This window comes from Pimephales promelas, chromosome 9, assembly GCF_988280905.1.
Source record: "Pimephales promelas chromosome 9, fPimPro1.hap1.1, whole genome shotgun sequence".
Classification (NCBI taxonomy): domain Eukaryota; kingdom Metazoa; phylum Chordata; class Actinopteri; order Cypriniformes; family Leuciscidae; genus Pimephales; species Pimephales promelas.
The window spans coordinates 21,474,434-21,496,907 of NC_142777.1; the positions used below are offsets into that span (position 1 = coordinate 21,474,434).

Genomic DNA, 22,474 nt, shown 5'->3' on the forward strand with positions numbered 1-22,474 from the left:
TAGAGAGGTTGAAGAGGGAGACAGAGAGATGAATTGTACTAAATCTCAGCAACTGAAACATCCAAGACTTCATGCAGTGTGTCAGGAAGATAAGGACTCCATGATTGAAAGGATAAATTAAACAGGAATCCCTAGATATTTGACAGAACCGATTCCAACTTTCCACTCCAATAGAAACATCCAAAACCCCATCAAATGAAAAGAAAATAGCATAATCTCAGGAGTGCTGGAAGGTCTGAATATCAAACGATCAAAAGAAACAGCAAAATGACAGCATTGGGACACGGGATACTTCCAAATGAATTGACAGTGACAGCCTTCCCTTTCTGTCTGTCTGTTTGCATCAACAATCTGTCCGTCTGTGCGGCTGACAAGATTATATAGCCCTTGTGGCTGTTGTTCACACTCATACTACATATGGATCGGATCGGATGTATAGCATGATGCTTATCACCCAGCTCCCTGAGCAACATGTTGATGGGCAAGCAACAGACACGGTTAAATACACACACCAAACGTTCAGGAGCGGGGTCGATTAGCTGCGAGACAAACTCAATGAACCCATGGAGCAATGCCATTTGTTCTGCACTGCGTAAGGTACTGTAATAACCCAGTAGGGAAAGATGTCGTTCCATCAGTCCGACAGTTACACACTCTGGCTGATGTTCTATGGATAAAGCTTCTCTATTTCCCTTCACATTAATATATATTTTTACATTTTCTACCCTTTTCAGGTTATGGAGGTCTTGGGGATAGAGAAATGGAGCAGGGAACTATGGTACAAAACCGAGAATCGCATGCTAAACCTAGCCTATAACAATTAGCCTAATAGAGCTGTTAAACTTAAAATTTAAAGGGACAGTACACCTAAAAATTACAATACTGTCATCAATTACTCACCCTCATGTCATTCCAACCATATTAAAGGTACAATATGTACGAATTTTGTGATAAAATATCCAAAAATCACTTGCACAGATTGACATATTTCCTGCAGTTGTGTACTCACAATAGCCCAAAAGTCTCCAAAGATTTTTTTATTTGAGAGAAATTCCAATTTTAAATAAGCGGCTGTCCCGTAAAAAAATGTCGCCAGTCAATGACGCAATATCCGCGCTATCTTCGTTCATACTGCCATAGCCATGATGAGTAACCATGGCGACAGACGTGGACAACTGCCTATTGCGTAACGTTTAGCGGCACGCAGTTCTTGTTTCTTTCAAAAATAGACCATGGCAAGCAGACTTTGGGTCAAACATAGAGAACTAAAATGAGGATCAATATCAGCGTGGCGTTTTTGAGATGCCGAGAGCTCCACGTCCGAGACGAATTTTGGCTTGACAGAGCTTCACGAGTCACGACTTGACAGCTTTATTAGACGGGTGAGCAAATGAACATAAAACAAATCAATGTTATATAACGTTAGCTCAACATGATGAAATGTCAGAATATGATCAGTATGTTATTCTAATGTTGATCTAGCTTACTGCTAGTTTTGTATAGCAAACGAACTAACAATTAGAATAACATTATAACTTTCAACACACATTTAAATGCTGTTTAGTGTGATAGTGTAACGTTAGGTTACTTTGTATTGTCTTCTTGTATTAAGACAATTAAGACAATACAATGCTGAATAAAGTCGTAGTTTTTGTTATTTTTGGACCAAAATGTATTTTCGATGCTTCAAACCATTCTAACAAACCCACTGATGTCATATGGACGACTTTTGATGATGTATTTATTTCCTTTCTGGACAAGGACAGTATACATACATTTTTTCAATGGAGGGACAGAAAACTGTCGGACTAAATCTAAAACTGTGTTCTGAAGATGAACGGAGGTCTTACAGGCTTGGGACGACACGAGGCTGAGTCATTATTGACATAATTTTCTATCTAGAAATCTAGGGGAGAGGTTATGCCACATACAATTTGATGAAATATGCAAACACATGTTTCTGACAGATTAATCATTCATAGTTCATCCAAAAGTGACATTTCTGTCATAATTTATTATTATAACCTCATGTTGCTCATAATGATTTTCTTTCTTCTGCAGAAAACCAAAGACCTGATATAAAAGAATGTGTCACTCTTTTACACACAAAGAAAGTGATTGGTGACCATGGTATCAACAATATTTAGACTTAGGCCTAGCTTTCATATGGGTTCAAAAGACTTTGAATGATAAGTTATGCAGACTATATGGCCATTCATTTTCAGAGCTTGACAGACTAATTTCACTGTAATTGCATGGAAAAGAGCAGATTGGAGTCAAACATCTATTTTTGTTTACGAAAGAAAGAAAACCAACCATGCCCACTTGGCTTGTTTGGTGAATAAATTATGGGGAAATGTCAATTTCATTTAACATAGAAATTAATTCTGTATTAAAGAAAGCAAATATTCTATGAAAAAAAATAAAGATTCTACTGTCATGTAGTCATTTTATTCTAAAAGAAGATCTTCAGAGCTTCAGAGTTAAAAAAACATGGTTTGGTGCACTGAATTTCTTCCTTTAATGCATTGAGATCTGTAAGGGTGGAACAGTGAAACACATTATAATGTTTCATGTTGCTCTTTACAAACATGATCTGCAAGAATGCCCAAAGAGTTAAAACCATCTTTGTCAGCAGGAATTCAAAGGCAACAATGAACAATTTTCATTCTTTTTCTTTCTTTGGTTAGATCAATGTCCTTTACTCAAGTCATCCCTTTTAATGGGTTGTTGGGCTCACAAATCGAATTGAGCTGCGTAGCATGGAACACGCGGTTCCAACACGATGAAATCTGAATGGAATTCTGAGTGGAATTCTGAGTGATGCAACCTTTATGGAATCCAAATGGAATTTGGGGAAACAATGAATGCAAATGGTATCTGATTCTGTGCAAGGCTAACAGTTCAGACGGAATGTCAAACTGTCACTCCATATGAATGAGATGTATAACTGTCCAGCACCAACAGCAATTTAAACACTTGTTTGTGTCTTCAGTAGCCTCTGGGTGGCTTTTAACAGTGATGAAGTCCTAACAAAATTTGAAGTGAGTGAGTGTGGGGGTGTCTCTTTGCTGGCCAGTGTGATCTGGTGCACTTAATGGAGATGAAAGTGGGTGTCTGGAGTGTCAGCATGCAGGGACAGCGTAATCTATGTGTGCTGTCGAGGAGTTGGAGATGTTTCACAATCCAACTGCTGCATCATTCAATGCATCTCCCACACATGCAGCTCTATATGACACCTAGTCGCACGTAGTCAGATGGCATAAAGTCATGTCTACATTGCAGCCTGTTCTGGTCAAGAGCTGTGCCCTTGGCTCACTTGTGAATTAAGCTAGTTCAATATAATCAGAATTGGAGCGTTTCTCTACAAATAAAGATGACATTCACTGCAAACCCTGTGATATTTTATTAAAGTACATAACAACAAGCAATGTTCATCCATTGGTCTCCCTGCATCATCCTATCAGAGAATCCCATCAGTGCCTGCTGGAAGAGTATGCATATACACCACCTAAGAACTGCACCGGAATCACACTGTTTGGTACTTTTTTAACTTCAACTACAACAATTTCAATATACAAACATTGTAAATAATTAAGAAATAATAACAATAATAATTACTTAATAACAAATTAAGTAAATAATTATTCAAATCGTGGGTGACATCAGAAACCAACATCAGTCAGATTCTGACGTCAACCCGACTTTCATTTCAAACCAATAGCGCACAACGGGTAACCAATTGGGCGTAACGGGAAACAAACCAATAAAAGCGTCATCCAACACACCCTTTAAGAGCTTGATAAACGAGGTGCGCTTGTTCCACGGCGCAATACTATTATAACGACGCATTTACCAGGCGCGCTTCACAATTGGTTCAGAGCCGAGGAGATCGATGTTCTCGTCAGGGCTGTAAAAGAAAGAGAAGTGACCATGGGGAATGGGGAATGGGGAATGGGACAATCACCCCCACCCCCACCAAATTAGCTTCGGTTAAACATGCATATAATAAGTTGGGTAAATCTGTAAGCTTTATGCCTATTCTTTCCATCGTCATGGACACAACAATGATTTCCCTCGTGTTTTAATATTTTTCCTTACAATAATGTATCATTTGCAAAAAGTAAAATGCATCTGTGTAGAGAGAATCATCTACAGTGTATGTGCGTTGTTCACACTCTGTATTATAGCCAAGCATGAGCGCTTAAAATAGCATCTGAATGTAATGCGCCACTGACTTTAGACTAGGTTTTTCTGGTCAGTGGCGCATTTGTTTTCTGGAACTGCAAAATAGCATCAGGGATTGTTTGCGCCGGAACATGCCTCCTTTTTTGTGCTAAACCACCCAGGGAGCGCAAGTTCATTCACTAGTTTGCCGGCGTGCGTCTGTGGAAGGAAAAGTCCACTTTGCACGGGTGCAAAATACGAATGATACATACGTTGGTGTACAAAGTCAATTGCGCTGGGTGCAAGATAGGGCCCTAAATGTCTTTTACTGCCCCTTTTGAAGAAATAAAAATCTTACTGACCCCAAACTTTTAAACAGTAGAGTCATTATTATACATTATTTAAAAATTACTAATGGAAACAAGTTAATGTATTTACATTACATATTGTCTTAATTTATATAGTTAAATACATGTTTTCCTGATGTACTTTGCTGTATTAAAGTAAGAGATAGCTGGTTCAAAATGACATTGATGAATGTGACTTAAAATTCTGATGGCTGACTTAAAATGACATTGATGAATGTCATTCCTAAAAACTTACATTCCTATTTTTTACGTTATGCTCTACAAACGTTTGATCAGAAAAGACAAAAAAGAAGAAAATGTGTATAAATTCTGTGATCATAATTTCTTTCTGAGCAAATGTAATATGTACTATATTAGAGCTTGCCAAATCAAGAAAGTACTTTTGTGCAGAGGAGTAGAGAGTACCTGAAAACAATACTAAAGTAAAAGTACAGATACTTTATAGTGAAAACGACTCCATTACAAGTTACTTTACATAACCAATTCCAATACGACTTGAGTAAAAGAGTATTTGATTTTAACAGTACTATAGTATTTTACTAGTGTAGATAGGCTAAAAAATACAGTAGTTCGCAAAACCTAAGAGACATGCCAGTGAAAAACAAGAAACAGTTGATTTATGAGGAGAGCAATAAAACTGAACACCTCAAAATTGCAATAAATCAAGGTCAACACAACAGCCTCTTAAACGTCTAAAACACTCAAGTCTTAAGGTGCGTTCCATTCGACAGGATCCCTACGCAGTGTTCACTGCTCCCTACTCCCTGAACACGGTACATCAGTTGAAGTGGACTTCGCTGACAATAACCGCTCATTTGGAATGCCCTGCAACGTCATCAAAGAAAGGCAACAACAGGGTCGCACAGATTATGATATAACTTTTTAATTACTTTTCTTTCTAATTTAAAATCATATAATAGGCCTATAGATACATTCATCACCCCAACCATTCATAAATACTCTAGTTTGTATAATAACAACAATATTTATGAATACTCATGAGTGTGTACGTAAACTCAGAGCTGTTAGAATTTTAAATTTAAAATCTCTTTCAACAGCTCTGATTTATGGTTCCGAGCGGTGACGCGGTGCACAATATGAGAGTTGGTTGATTTTCACTCTCCACTTCCTGTGAAGTGATGTACCGATGTTTCCTTATTCCCTACGCCGTTTGCAGTGCCCTTCGAACTGAACATGTTCGTTCCCTTCGGATTGGAATCACACTTAAGATGGCGAAACACAATGTGAAGTCCACTTCACAGTCCACTTACGGTCGAATGGAACGCACCTTAAGTTGAGCTCAAGTGCTCAAAAAGAACCGAAGTAAACCAATATCCTTCAAAAAGGTTTTTCCTATGCTATTTCCTATTTAAAGCTTATGCTATGTGCTGGGACGTGCCTCATCACCACTGACTGCAGCCATGCCCTCATTTCATATATGAAACACCTGCGATTCAGCAAATACCTGCTATGTACTCGCATTATATTGACAATTTTAGGTGGCTATGGCCAAACTGCACGAGATATAGTACCTTCAATGCCCTGTACATGGGATATCACTTCTTTTATAGTAGAAATAAACTGCCGCAGAAAAACGTTAGTGCCATGCCAAATTTAACGAGTAATTGCATAAGTCATCACAAATATATTGGAGTAAAGAGTACATGAAATTTTTTGTCAAGCACAGAGTAAAAGTTTAATAGCTTTGATAATCAAACTACAAAGTAGCCAAAAAGATACTTAAAGGGATACTTCAGGATTTAGCATAAAGCTTTGTATTAGTAGAAAACCTGTAGTATTTTCGAATTACCATGCTTTCCACCCTCATTTCCCCATGAGACGAGAGATTTATGTATTTTTTGTCAGGAAAAAATCCTCCGATGATGCAAAAATAGTCATTTTTTGGCCAGAGGCTAAAGACTACAGTCAGTAGTAGGGGCTGTCCCACATGTTCTCAACCCGCCCATGGAGGGTGGGATCTCACTCACAGAATGTACACATAGTGTCAGCCATCTTTTTTTGGAATCTAAGCTAGCAGGCTCTTGTTCTGTGGAGAAAGCCGAGTAGTAGCGGTTACCATCCTCTTTTTCCCGGACATGTCCGGCAGTCGATGTCCGGGATTCAGCTTTTGCTTTCTGCAGTCACGATTCATTGTTTACATGTACAGCTTTTGTTTCAGTCTAACTGAATTCATTCCGATTGGTGAATCTGAATGTAGTGTTTACATGAACGCTAAACAAGTGATCGGTTGATGTGCGTTTTAACAAAGCTAAGAAAATTCCCGCCCCTGCTTGAGAGATACGAGACCGGTGCGTCTCAAAGGTGTCGCTCATCAGTAATTACGCCACCAGCCTTGTGCCGTTCTCCCGCGGCCCTAGCCTCGTCCTGCTCTCCACAGTAAACATAATGAATGGCGACTGTAGAACGCAAAAGCCAAATCCCGGACATTTTGGGCCAATACATTTTCTGGCTTTTCTCAGTCTAGAAAGCTCCAAAATCAAAAATAATTTCACATTTCTTCTACATAAATGACCCATTTTAAATACACATTCATCTTTACAGAGGTGAAGTATCCCTTTTAGTACAGGAACTAATTACATTTACTCAAAACTTTACACCATTGCTTTTATCTATGAACGATCTGGGCTAGTGGTTCCTCTTCATAAAAACATCATAGGCAATATACTCACATGCAAGAATGTACACAGTCACAGATCTGTGTAACATTGTTAATTGCGTATCCTGACACTTGTACATCGCTTTCACACACTGACATTGAGAGCAATTGCATCAGCGCTGTGTATTGTGTCAGTGTGTGGGTAATGAGGAGACCGTCTCAAAGGAGAAGACAGGTGATCCTGCCAAAGCACACATGAGAACCAGCCTCATAGCCAAGCTTTAACATTCTGGAAGACAATGAGAACATGCCGCTCATTTCAATATAGTACACAGTGATACAAAAAAACACAGGTTGTTGTCACCACAGAGAGATGCAGCAAATATGCGGAGGGCTCTGACAAGTGTCCCCATGAGAAGAAACATTGCAGAGATGAAAAGCTGTAAGTCATGTCATGAAGGATGGACTAGGCCAGGGATCTCCTCTGCGTCGTCATGGTAACACACCCGGCAACCGAGAGTAAGTTTTGCCTCATGCTGTCTCCTAACTACTGATTGGCCAGTGAGAAAGAAAGGGAGAGGGAGGAAGAAAAAGAGAGACTGTACAAACGGAGAAAGCAGACAGAATATCTGATTATACCACAATAAACCTCAATTAAAATCTGAGCACTGAACCTTTTCATAATGGCGATTTTCCTTGTTCAAAAAGTTGTATCCTAATAATCTTAGACAATATAATGTTGTGCCAAAAACAACATATGTTTTCAATACAATGTACCCTATTAGTAAACAAGCTGTTTTTGCTTTAAAGGTGAACCCAGTACTTCATGTTGCGATGTCCAGCTGTCTAGGACTTGTGGTGAAAAGCCTAGCGAGTAGTATTTAAAGTGCGTTTGTCAGGTTATTATTATTATTAATTTTAAAATATATTAAATAAGGTTATAAAATGTAATTATCATTAAAATGATTACATTGAGCTTTATAGCTATTTCTGTCATATTTTAGCCATCATATGTTTAAAAGACAGCTGAACTGTGATGTCAGAAGAGGGAGACGTGCCAAAAAAGTTATATTCAAGTATCGAGAGTTTTTAATCTAAGGAGATCCAAAATCCCCCTCAAACCTTCGATGGCCCACACCCATAGAGAGAGAGAGAGAGAGAGAGAGAGAGAGAGAGAGAGAGAGAGAGAGAGAGAGAGAGAGAGAGAGAGAGAGAGAGAGAGAGAGAGAGAGAGAGAGAGAGAGAGAGAGAGAGAGAGAGAGAGAGAGAGAGAGAGAGAGAGAGACGGGCCTGCCACGATCGAATCATTTATCATTATTTTCCCCAGTAACACTTACACACCAAACTTTACAGTTGTATTCCAATTTATATTCTGAGGGTTTTTACTGATGGGTTTGTTCATATATATATATTATATAATATATATTATTTCACTTTTTTTTTCTGGCAGTTGACAGTATTTTCTGATGTATAATGTGTATGCATGAGTGATAAAAAGATCCAAAGTCCTCTCTGTAAAAACCTTTGACTTTAATGTAAAAAAAAAAAGAAACAAGAACTTTGAGCCTGGTTTAAAATTAGGCAAATTAGTTCATATTTTATTAGATAATGCCTCATTTGCATATTTAAACATAGCATTTTGGAAAACCTGTAATGCCAAAAATCTTTTCAATTCTTAATGGAATCAATCAGCTGGGGAAGTATGGTGATACAGTATCTAGTAGTTAATTTTTTACCCTATTTACCTGGGATGTTGTGCCTTAAAATATATTCAAATAGATATTACAGTCACAGTATTACTGTACATACTGCATTTCTAAATCAAACATTTGCAGGCTTGGTGAGTATTAGAAACTTTTAAAAACATTTAAAAAACCGCCTCCACACATTTAATTGGTACTTTAATATTCACATATAATACTAAGTACATCAACCCCTTAATTGCAAAAGAGCTAGGAAAATCCTGTTTTGCAAATGTCCCCATTAAATGTACTTCCTGGAACATTGTCTCTCAGTGGCCATTTAGTTGTCCTATTTTCTAAAAATAACTTTTTGAATCATGTTCATGTGAATAAGACGCAGTCAATGACAGTACCTGCTGATTTGTTTTTGTTTTTTTCAGACAGAAGCCTGTGCCAGCATCAATAACTCAATCACATTTACATGGACTACCTGACTGCCTAATTCATGTATCCCTGTACGATATTTCAAGCAAACCAAACCAGATTAATGGCCAATAAACAGCAAAAAGCAAGACATTGTGCATCAGGGTATAGTGGAAAGAAGAACAGAACAGCAGCCATTAGCTGATGTCGATAAATTAGAAGAGATGTGGAGGTGTGCAGAGGAGAGAGAGGCCTGGGGGGATGAGATTGGGTCTGGAGATGAATGCTGGAATTATTTGAAAATAAAAAAATGCAATGATTGTGATTGAAGGGGGCTGCACTCAAAACCTGAGATCTTGCACAATTAATTATAAGATTTCCTTTTCTGAACTGCAGAACACTTTAGCAACTACGTAGCATTGCCCTGGCAACCGCACACAACACTATTGTCCGGCATACTATGGGTGGATGCCAGGTGTTCAGCATGTTTTCTTAGCATTTTTCTATGCTGTTGTTTTGGGTGGTTGCTGATGATTTGCCCTTTTTTATCCTCCTCAACTAAAAAAAAATTATTGGTCGGATCACCTAGAAAAGTGTGAGGCACCTAATGACATTAGCATGAGCATGTGAGCATGTTTCTCTTCCAGTATTTTTAGCAGAAAGGTTCTGCATGCAAAGGCTTGTCTTGTCTCAAGGTTTTTTGTACAAGGAAGTTACTATGAAATTAAATTGACAATTCAATAGATTCAAGAAGCATTATTAAACAGTGTAACATACAGTCCACTGATTACATATGGTCCCACACAGTACAAAATGGATTTAGCATGGTTAGTGATTGTTTTATAATATAAATATTTCTCGATACACCTCTTTTTTTCATGCGCCCTTATAATCTTTCATCAAAAACATGAACTTTCTTTCCTCTTACAACAACATCTCTTGTCTGATGATGTGTGCACCAGCGTGAGGTGTTCTAGTCAGAATGTGAGTCTGATACTGCTCCATATAAGGGCTTTTTTATGAGGCGTGTCTTAACCATAGATAGTAAAAGAAATGGACATAGCGACCCCATTGATTTCAACAAAGAAGACTGAATCATTGCACTTCCTACCTGATGTCTGAGCGACTGAGCAGGCTCAAACTGAGCGTGACGACAGTCTGACAGTCGTAAATCTTCTAGTAGCTGTGCCAAGATAAATCTGAATCAACTAATTTCTCAAAAACGTTGTTGAAATATATTGTCCCGTTGCTTTTCTGGACTCTCTAACTATGGGCTTCTCCGAACTATTGTCCCCCCGATTGCCTCATAGACAGTAAAAGATTGCCTGCGAGCTTCTCCTCCTGTCTATACGGTAATGGCTCTATTGTGCGACAGAAAGTCCCGTGGTTATGACGCAATGACGCAATCTTTAGCCTATTTTTACAAAAACGGCTGCTACAGGGCCGTAATGTAAGATACAAAGTAATGTAGCATTTTAAACATTTCCGTGTTTCTTTAGAAATAAATAATGGACAAATGACGCCTCGGATGTAAAGTTATTCGCTGTCAAAGTGACGCCAAAATGAATGGGAGTCAATTAAAATTCTAACAGCAGGTGAAGTTCTGCTACAATGGCGGCTCCCGCGAGGCTTCAACTTCCTTGGTCTTAACCGAACCAGGGGGAAAAAAAACACTGCTCTCAATTGGATAGACCTACAACCAATCAGAACAAAGCAGTAAGTGACGTATGTTGAGATTCGCATAGTTGTCAACAAAACTCAACTCCACATACGCTGGAAGAAGTAGTAATAAAAATAACGAGTGTTGATTCTTTTACTTGGTCCTCCATCAATACAACCAAAGGAGAAACCACAACGACCACAGGGTTTTCATTGCGTTCCATCTTCTTAGTGACCATCGGAGCCAGCTGATAAGTAAACTTTTGCCGAATCCCGTAGGAAGGACGGCAAACACATCTTTCCGATCGACAAGTGCCTTGATTGCAGTTCCCTATTTGTCTTTTAAAATGAATGCGCTGTCGATTTCTTTTACAACAGACGCGATAGCAGAAACTATACATCTCAATTATCCAGTTGCAGACATCTTTGAGGGAAACCAACCAGTTCAACCGTCGTATCAAGCCCACCCTGTCAATTTGATTGGCCTGACGATTTCTGAACCGATCATAATTACTCCTCAATGGACCGAACTTCCTGAGCAAAAAATGTTGTGGGCGGGGTTCAGGCTGGCATCCAGGCTAGTATGTCAAATAATAGTGAAGAAAAGACAATCACAAATTCCGTTTCATGTCGAATTTATGTGCACCTTTAGCACTTCAACAGGCACCATTTAAACTCTTAAAGACACACACACACACGCACACACAAGAACATCATGAGGAATAAACCACAAACAGTTTCTCCAATTTATTTCCAGTAGCTTTTATCTCTCTCAGTCATAACAGCAATCTAACCTCGAACTGATAAAAACAAATCGAACAATTGGATGGGTAATTAATCTACACAGGCCACTAGTACACAAGGCTAACAACTGTAACACAGTTCATAGGGATTACTGCATCCAGTCGGGTGGTGCTGTTGCTAGGCCACATGTAACTTTCTCTCTCACTCCTCCTCATCCAGAGCTCCCCCACAAATGCTGCCCACAGCCAAAAAAATGGCCAAATAATACATTCTAGCTCAATAAAAGAGGAGACAGCTGCTGCACTCAGACAGAGAGGGCCTTGTCTGGCTCTTTCATTGCACATAAACACATAAGCAGAGACATAAACACACAAACACATTTGTTGTGCTCATAGCTCAATGCTCAGAGTCCTGATTGACACACAGGTCCAGAGAGTTGCTTCTTGAGATGAACATGGATAATGAGAAGATATACCAAAATGTGTACCATTTGAGCTTATAAATCAAGAATTCACCTAAAGCTGAAAACAATACATTTAAACTGTTTATGGAAATACACATTTTAAAGGGACAGTTCACCCAAAAATTCTGTCAGCAAGCGTTTACTCATTGATGTTCAAAATGTATAATAGTATATTCACAAAAGGAGAAATTATTTAATGTGCTGGTTGTTATTTTTCATGCAGTTACAACGAATGGCACACACAAAAGCTCCAAGAATGCATCATACAAGTAATTATTACTACTATATCTCAAGTCATCTAATGGCATTTAACAACTTTGAAAGAAACTAAATAAATAGTTTACTAAAAATCTTTACATCCACTAATGATTAATCATGAATGAATCATTATTTTTTATGATTCAGTTGAATTATACATTTATGAATCTCTGATCTAGTTTCAGAATTCCTACTTACTAACTTCATGGTCCAGTCAGCTACATTTTTGGATCAGCAAATTATAACTTAAACTGTGATGGTAAAGCTGAATTCAGGATTAATACTTCAGTCTTCAGTGTCACATGATCCTTTAGAAGTCATTCTAAAATGCTGATTTGCTGCAGAAACATTTCTTATTATTTACAATATTGAGAACAGTTATGAGTTAATGATAGTGGAATTGATGGAACTGTTCCTTTAAAAGTTGTTCCTCTGAGATTACTCTTTCAAAGAAAAGCATTATTTAAGCACAAAAAGTAACAAAATCACTGTGGATTATTTTTGAGATAATACAACATAGCATGGTTTCTTGGATATACCATGGTATTCCTAGGACTTTTGAAGTACCATGTAAATACTCCCAGCATTCATTGGTTTTTTTAATTGACATACTATAAAAATGCCACATATCTTTTTAATCATTACTAACCAATCCCAGACCAGAGTTTGCAGTGCTTTCAAATGACACAAACATTCACTCAAAGACTGATTTCATCAGCTGGAGAGAGACCACCACTGAGCAAAAGATCCTAGAGTTATTGACAACATGACCAAATATTGTTAGTGAGTGATATAATCCGCACTAAAACTTAAAATAATGCTCCTTATAGTTAATATATCACAGTGCAATGATAATGGGTGCATGTGCATTTACCTTGAGTGAGTCGAAACAGGCGATGACGCGGCCGTTCTCCACGTGGCATGTGCGAGAGGGGTGAGCAAACTTGCATTCGGCGTCCGAGCGTGAGCAGGTTCCTCGCTGGAACTCTCGGCACACCTCCAGCGTCAGCCACTTGGTGTCGCGGCCCATGGTCACATTGACGGCCATAGCGGTCCCTCGGCGAGTGGCGGGTGAGCGGAGGGCTTGGGTGGGGCAGCCAGGCGTGATAAAGCACAAAGGCTGCAAAAAAATTAGCACAGTGGCGAGGAGATCCTCAGACTACCAGTCTAGAGACGAAAAACAAACTCTCTTATTGACAGGTAGGGGGCATAGTCTAGTGATTAACCAAAGGGTGAGTATGACGAGAATATGAGATTATTTGAAAGTCAGGTAGGGAGAACGACGGACTGAGAGTGCTGAGGTGGGGTAGGTCACTGTGACATGCTGCGGTGCATCTTCGGCTGTCTTCCAGGAAAACGAGGCATTAAAAGTAGAGTAGAGCGCCACTACCTATTTGTCTGCAGCGGTCGTCCCACTGTCTAGACTCACCCTCGGGAGCGCGGGGTTTAAAAAAGCTTCCTTGCATTGATTTAAAATCTCTAAATTTAGGCTTCCGAAACCCCTTGCCCTGTTGCCATAGCCGCAGCAGTCCCTAAAGATGCTCGCATGTCTGGGTCACAAGGGATGGAGAGACTGCAGAAGTGAAGGGAGAAACACTTTGAGAACCCAAAAGGGAAACTAATCGACTGGTGTCCTTGTATTATAAGGTGAAATGGCGAGTAGGCAAAGTTGGAAATCAAGGAACAGGCAAATGGCTTGATTGACTGTCAGGGTGAAATATAGCCCATGCCAAGGCCAAGCGCACACCGCTCAAGTCAGCGGGGAAAAGAGCGTTCCGAAGCAGACACCAGCCAGGATGGGAGTGCAGACACAGAGGAGGGCTTCCGCAGCATCCAGATGAGGCACTTTATGGTGATGCGAGTCTTCTTTTACTTGAATCGCTTTCTCATCCCTCCTGCTTTCCCTGCATTCCTTTCATCGCACTGTGACTTGTCCTCACGCACTTCTAAGAGTCCTCTTGCAGCAGGAGAACCTACCTTTGCGAAAAGACACAAAAAGCAAAGCCGACAAACTCAGTTAAAACAGCTCGTCCGGTTCAAAACTGCAAAAACACAACGGCAAAAGGAATATTACGCAAAAAGCAAACAGTAAAAGTACAAAATAACAAAAGAAATGCCTGAAGCAGCAGCTGTTTATGTTGCAAACCTGTAACTGGGGAATACAGAGGTGAGCGACAAACAGAGAGAGGCTGAAAGCGCATGGCAGAAAGCGTGAGTGAGAGAGTGCACGAGAGGAAGAGGAGGAGTGCAGACGGGAGGCAGCCAGCAATGCAAAGGATGTGTCTTGATTAAGAGATGGAGGGAGGGACGGAGGGAGGGAGGGAAGAAAGGGAGGAGGCAAAGAAAGGGACAGAGACAGAGCAAGCACATGGGAGACAGCAACGTCACTTTACGCCTGTGTGCCAGATTGTTCTAAGTTACAGAAAGTTAGCGGCGCGCAAAACAAAGCGGCGCTCGTTTGCGGAGGCCATGAACTATGCGGCGAATCCCAGTCTCGGCATTCAGGATCTGAACGGTGCTTTTGTGAGAGAGAAAGGAAGTAGAGCAGCTGAGAGGAAGGGCAAATCCCCATAGCTGCAGCTGCTGAGCAGGGAACACTGCAACAGCCAATCCGCAGCTGCGATGCAACCAGGCAAGGTGAACCCACCAATCAGGAGGAGCCTAATATATTGATCGTTAGTCTCCCCACCCTCTTTGTCATTGCATTGCTCCTTGGCTGAATCCGAAGGAGAGTGGGTCTCTTGCTTCCCTGGAGCATTAATGGGAAGGTTTTAAAGTATAGGAAACCGCTGCGACGCCTCATCTGAGTCACAGGTGGGAGGAAGAAGGGAAAAGAAAGGAGAAGCGAATGGATCATTATCACATTCATTAAATGCGCGTGGCGATGTGGGAAGGTGCAAGGTTGGAGTTCGAGAAGTGAAATACCGGGGGCGGTGCCACAGGGGGATGTGAGTGGGTGTCTTGGGTGGGTCTGACAGCTGATATGTGGTCCCTTGAGAGTGAAAAAGAGACAGTACAGTGAAGAATAATCAATGCTGTGATGACCAAGCACACTCGAAACCGGCGCAGGAGGGAGGGATGGATAAACAAATAAAAGGACGGGAAAATGAAAACAAATAATGCAGAGGTGAACGAGCAGACAGTGAAGGGATTAGAGGAGAGGTTAAGGCAGATATTATCTGTCCCTGTGTCTCACAGCGACAGACACAGACGACGGAGGAGGAGGAGGGGGGAGGGGGGGCACGCAGACAGACGGTCCAGAAGGAGAGCATTGCGGTGAGCGGATAAGGGAGATCGGGAGAGAAAACGAGGGAGAGGGGATAGAAATTGAATTAATGACACCCACCTCCAGATACAAGAACAAAGGCACTAACGAAACACCAGGCAAAGCAGAAAGTAGGTTTTACAGCAGGCTGACGTGAGCACACCCTCCCCCAATATCAGCCCTACAGTAAGATCGATGAAGACGCCCCCCTCGGGGAACGCAGACCTGCATTGAGCTGTTTGTCAGCACTGAAGTTAGCACATCTCTGTCTCAGGGCAGCGTGGTACCTCAGCCACACCTGCCTCTTGCATTCACAGTGAAAGGCCAATTATCTCATTTATACGTAAGCAGGTGAACGGAGAGCTGATCCGTGAAGAGAACATGTGGCCGTGACGTCCGCCGCTGTCTAATTCCCTCCAGAGACCTTAATATGTAGTACAAGCGTTGCCCTCCCAACGATTACCAATTCCCCTCCCAATGATAATCAGCGCTATTTCCCAAATTACTTTTATCTTCGCGGCTTGCAAAGCCTGTTATAAATAGTTGTCTCGAACTGGTTATACAACGTGATGAAGTAAATTATTAATAAAAAGTAGACCGACAAAACGCAATCTGAGTGGTTGGTGTAGGTCTGGCCTAGTTATTACAAACTGTAATTTACTGTGGGCAGGCATAAAGGCAGATAACACTAGAATAAAGGCATATTGTTTCATCTAAAAGGACGATTGAATGAAAAGCAAGACAAAAGTTACTTATAAAGTTAGCCAAGGTAAAGAGCAGTCAAGAGATATTCTATTGAAAACGTAGTCATTAACAAACAGTTTATGAATTGTTCATAAGGTCAATAACATGCATTTAGAAAATAGCTCATTTCGATTAAAAAAATTTTGATTTTAATTAACAAAAGTAATCAAAATGTAAAAATAGGGTAAATGTGCATTTACAGCTAAAAATATAATTTTAGCTACCAATATTTAAAATAAAAAATCTGTATTGAAGGCCGATAATAACCGATGTTGTACTGATATATAATGCATCCCCAATGATACCAGGGACTGTAATCGGTTAATGTATGGTTTCATAGACCATCTGAACGATGCAAAAAGGAATCAGAATATGAACTGCCTCAGCTTGCTCAGGCTGAGCATGCAATACAATGTGACATTAAAAACAGCAATGCAGCATTTTAATGCACATTGGAAAAAACTAGCTTGTTAAATTGAAAAGAGCTAGTAAAACACCACTGAAAAATATATAGGCTAGATTAAGATTAGATGTTACTGAACCTGTAGATAGATTTAAAAAATAATGATAGAAAAAGTCTTAAAACCCTAAACCCCATGCACTTCAGAAAGAACATAATTTGTAATTGCACAGACAAGAAGACAAATAACCGTGTGCAGCCAGGATACTAATAACGCCAGCTATATGTAGTACAATTGTTATACAGGCTAGTGTAAGTGCTGGCTGTGTAGTCGGTTTACTTTGATGTTCACTACAGCAAAAAGACGGCAGGACGGAGGATATACAGCACAGTACACGTGTGTGAGTGTTTCTGGCGCAGATCTACAAAGGAAGCTGTAAATATCAGAGGTGTGGAGGTGGCCAGTGTGTATTGTTTCTACAAGGTCACTGAGATGTATACACATTGCACTTGTAGCGGTGTCCTTCAGACACCGCATGTGGCCATGTACACAAGAAGCAAGTCAATAACTGGAAAGTATAGAAGAAGACTGGGCGTTTGAGAAACATATCTTTCATCAAAACCTGGCTACAATTAGTAGGCTAGCATGCTGTTTCAAGTCTCAGAGAAGTCAACAAGACCACCTACTGTCTGTCTGTGAGAAATAACATTATTCCTCCTGTTAATGCTATATGCTTTAAGTCAGCATGAAATGAAAATTCCCCTTATTTATTTTGGTATCGATCTTATTCACTCTTCGAAGAAAGGGTACAAAATCCATCACTAGGATGGTACCCTTTCCTTTGTAGCTAAAGAGCTCATATTATTCATATAGCTCATATATTGGTACCAAACGTTTTTTTTTTTTTTTTTTCATCTGTGACTGTTGATGAATGCTGGACTTCTTCATCTTTTAGTCTGCTTAAAGCCACCCCTCCACAATCCAACCAACCACCGATGGATAAAACCAAGTCCTCGCTCTACATTTTTTTTTTCTTATTCTCTAATAAATTTCACTTGGATGTACGTTCCAACACGGAATACGTTCCATCTGTTTCATTGCGACTTTAAAGGTTGATCCAAAATTAAAATTCTGTCAATTTATTTAACCCTCATAACCATTTTCTTCCAACTCTGTGTGACTTTTTCCTCCTGTGTAACATTCAAGAATGTTTAAACTGTTTTTGCCTATGTAATGAACGTCAGTGGGGTCCAAAACAACATCAGAGCCTATTGACTTTCCTTTTACGCACCAAAAAAACAAAATACAAAAACAAAATTTCTCAAAAATCTGCTTTTTGTATATACCACAGAGAAGATTAAAAAAAAAACGGTTTGGAGAGAGATGATTTTTTACTCACCCTCGTTTTTGGGTAAACTTTGTTACTGTGCTGTAAAAAACAGAAAACCGCTCTCCAGAATTTGTTGTCTATTCGAGACACTTGCTGAATGAGCTAATCTTAGATCTTAGAATTATCGATTATACAGATCAATATGACAACAGCTGCACTAGGTAAAATAATTACAGGGATCACTACTAGAGTAAACATCGTTTAGTTTTCATTTGAGGTCTATTTTAACCATTTTCAAAAAAAAAATCTTTCAATGTAACTCATGTCATGTACTAGGAATATTAATTAAATTAAGATAAACAAACAGACTACAATGTGGAAAAAAAACTGCTGACCAATATATTTTAACAGCCAACACAAATTCTGCAGACGTGTCTTTTTTTCAGGTCCCAACGGAGTGCAACATTTTGCTTATTTAAATAAACCAAAGGCCATTTTATTTTTCATGGAACCTCAGTCTTTGGGACATGACTAATGTGTGAATAGGGAAAATAGAGCAATGCGGCTGTATAATGACTAAAGTTGACCTTGAAATGCTGGGAAGGTGATGATGGGCAAACAGGCGCAGCATTCAAATAAGCATTTTCTATACGGGTTGCCGTCACTGTCACTCTGACAGTCAGTGGCACAGAGTTCCCAAATACGTAAGCCCAGAAAAGCAAGTGAACGAACTACATGGGAATGATATGCAGAACCAACAACGCATGATTGAATCTGGTTCTCTGCCTCTGCCATACTCATCCGCAGACACAGCAGTGGGAGTGCGAGGGTCAGTTGGCAGAGGTCAAGGCAGGAAAGAGAGGAGTCTGCTGTTCCAAAGCACTGCAGCGCTCAGCAGCACTGGAGCGCCACAACATAACCTTCATACCACAGAGCTGACGCATACAAGGCCAGCCCAGCATGACCAGCACATACTGCAGCTTCACCAGCACAGCACATGCTCCCCACATGCATTCTGCCTGCTGCAGCTTGTACTGCAGCATTTCTCACAGGGAAGTGAGAGTTCAGTAGCTCAAAGTTTACCTTTGTATTCCTTCTTAGTGACAGTAATCATTTCATTTACTCACAATAATGCTGTTGCAAACTTGTACCACTTCTGTGGAAAATAAAAGAAGATATTTTGAGTACTATCACTTGTCAATGGTGACCAAAGCTATTTGGTTACCAACATTCTTCAAAATATCTTCAGAAAATCATACCAGTTTGGAATCACATGAGGCTAAGTAAATTATCTTTGGGTGAACCTTGCCGAGGTGAAATACCAGAGAAATGAAACTGAACCCACGTGTATTCTCAGAAATGGAGTCGTGCCTTAAGGAATTTGAGATTTTAACAAGGTTTGCTGTTTTAATATGATTTCAAATGGCTGTTTATTCATTATTTGCTGTTTTTGTGGTTCATCCAAAAATGGAAATTATGGTATTTTCTCACCTTCAATCCTGATTTTCCAAGCTTCTAAATGAGAAAAAGCAACATAAAGTATCATAAAAGAAGTCCATACGGCTTTGTGTGAGAAAACAGAACAAAATTTCAGTCATCGTTCTCTGGAAATATTGACATTCATAGGTCCCTTGGTGTTTTCATGAGAGAGTTAGGGATGTCTGATTCATGAGCAAATAATTATTGTAAGTCAGATTTTTTCAACAAATTGAGTGATTGGGTTCACAAAACCATTCTCAAGACTCAAAGAATCTGTCCACTGGAGTGGAAGAATATCAGTAAATAACAAATTTCACTCTGTCACTCAAAGCTATCATATGGCTTTCTTGAATTTTAGTGCGCAAGTCTAACATGACATCATGACTTTTGCCACTTCACCCAAAAATGATTTGTTCATGAATTAGACTGATGGGGGTTTTCAAGACTGAATTATCTGGTCACATAGTCCACTGGAGTAAATGAAAACCATCATCAAAGATATCATACAGTTTAACTGAATTATAGTGCTCGATTCCCATGGACGACTTTCATGAAATGGTCACTTTTGAAACTGACAGCCTCAGTTATCCTTCAAATTCACTTTTTGTGTTCCTTCGTTTGAAGGGTGCATGAGCAGTTCACCCTAAAATAAAATAATTTAAAAAGTTCTATCAAATGCTTTTTTTTTTTTTAAAGACGCAAAAAGATCACTTGTCGTACATTCCAATTTTTCCAATGACTACATTTTCATTTTAGTGCGAAATATCCCTTTAAGAAGAGTTTCAATCAGTGTAAGACGGCTGCATACTTCTTTAAATGATTGAATCGTATGAATAGACACACTGTCCTGGCCATTACAGGGAACAAACTGTCTGAATGACATTTAAAGGACAAGGCTGATCAGAGCAGAGAATCTGATGCAGAAGTATATGACCCAAATGTAACCGATATTAAGCCATGTGCGTACTTCCCTTAATGAAAGGAAGCAATGCAAAAATACATGGACACATAGTTCCTCAGAGCCAGAACTGCAGCATTCACTAAAAAAAACACAGAAATGGACAGTTCTGACACCGTAGGTGGAGACATACTGGGTCTGACATGGTGTCTTGAGAATCAAGAGCTTGTGAGACGGGACTGGGAGAGGAGAAAAGCCCCCAGCCACTGGGAAAAATAATTAGGTTAAGTATATATAATCCTTTCAGCCTATTACAGCCCCACTGCCTCCATTCATAAAAACATGCAGCTGCCTGAGCTCCCTCAAAAACTCACAGCAAGCACAGAGACACGTACAGCGCTCTGGAGAGCACAAACAAACTCTAAAATCATAGGCTTAAAGCTACATGACACATTACAACAGGCTGAGCCTCTTCCCCTCTGCCCAGCTCAGTGTAATGTTGAAACAACAAACTGGAGAAACGAAACCACTATAAGGAGCGAGTGCAGGATCAAATACATCATTTTATGCACTTATAAACGTCATAAAATGTTCAAAAGCTGGTCAACTATTTTAAATCAAGCGCAGACTTGCCAAAGCCTCATTTGCGTTTGTGTAAATGCACCCAAGTTATATTTAGTTGGACAAATGGTGCATTGCACTTTACAGAATAGTGGTTAAAAGCTCATTTGTGAGTAACACAATCTGAGCATGTCATAACCTACTTGCGAAAAGAGGGCAGTGGCCGTATTAATAGAACGCAATAGTCTAGTTCTTATAGATTCAGTAGATAGAGAACCGATATTTACAGCAATCTAATATTACAGTCACTCAATGTTTGATCATGTGTTGCTTTATCAGCCCAGGCCCACGTTTTATTGCCATTTCAAAGCATATGGCATAAACTACCATGTTTGGTCCAGCAAAGCCGGAGAGGGGACATGAGGACATGCAGCAGAGTAACACTACTCTCTGTTCTTATCATTAATTTTATAGGGAGAATGAAAGCGAGAGCAAAGTCCACGGCATCAGTGGCAAACGTGCCTGAACCTGTGGTGCAGTTTCAGCACATGCGGCAATATGCGGATATGAGGTGCTAACATGGACTGTGTTTAATAGACTGAGAGCGAGAGAGCACGTGGGACCGTCAAGTAGGGGTGGGCGATATGGCAAGAATATCATATCATATGATTGTTTTTCAGGAAGATCATGTATTTGATTTTCTTACATTGGTTTTATTATGTCAGTGAACAGCAAAGCAAAACTAATTAGCCAATTTGATTTTTTTTATCTTTGTAAATAAAAATAAGAACAAAGAAGCAAATTAAGACAAATATAATATACTTAAAGCAATAAGAGATTTTTTTATTAACATTAATGATAAATGGAGGCAACTATATTAGACTGCTGTCACTTTAAGACCCCATGCGTGGATCAAATATACAGACACACATCCGTTTTTCTCCCAAATGTTTATGTTCACTTAAAGGGATTGGTTACCCAAAAAGGTAAATTCTGTCATTAATTGCTCACCCTCACTTTCATCTTCATCAAACCCTTCTGTCACAAGTCTTGCTGTGTGTGTTGGTGCATGATCATGCTGATACACGGTTTGAGCATCAGGTGCTCATGATCCTCCAGAAGGGTTTGGTAGTCCTCGGCAGTGTCGTGTCCATCAAATACAATCAGGATTGTCATGATATTGGAGCTCAAACCATCACTGATCCACCCGTGCTTCACTCTGAAGATTGGCCGCCAGGCATATAGATGTGAAACCTCCAACATTGGCCAGTGTTTCAGCTTCATTGTCCAACCCCTGTATTTCCAAACCAGTAAGGGTGTTCATTTTTGAAACACAAATGACCAGTCACATTTTCGGAACACAAATGACAAGTCACATTTTCGAAACACAAATGAAACAGTCTATGCTACACTAC

At 39.8% G+C, this 22,474-nt stretch overlaps 1 protein-coding gene across 6 annotated transcripts in view; it reads right to left on the bottom strand.

Annotated features, from left to right (window-relative positions):
• Nucleotides 1–22,474, bottom strand: part of mbnl3 (muscleblind-like splicing regulator 3) — a 44,593-nt gene that overhangs the window by 18,589 nt on the left and 3,530 nt on the right. For 5 of the 6 annotated variants that reach the window (XM_089134859.1, XM_089134860.1, XM_089134857.1 and 2 more), the window contains exon 2: nt 13,256–14,358. In XM_089134859.1, coding sequence (XP_088990985.1) covers nt 13,256–13,429 — 174 coding nt within the window. In that variant the 5' untranslated portion in view covers nt 13,430–14,358. The remainder of the gene's footprint in view (nt 1–13,255; nt 14,359–22,474) is intronic. The other variant, XM_039665696.2, reaches the window with a different exon arrangement.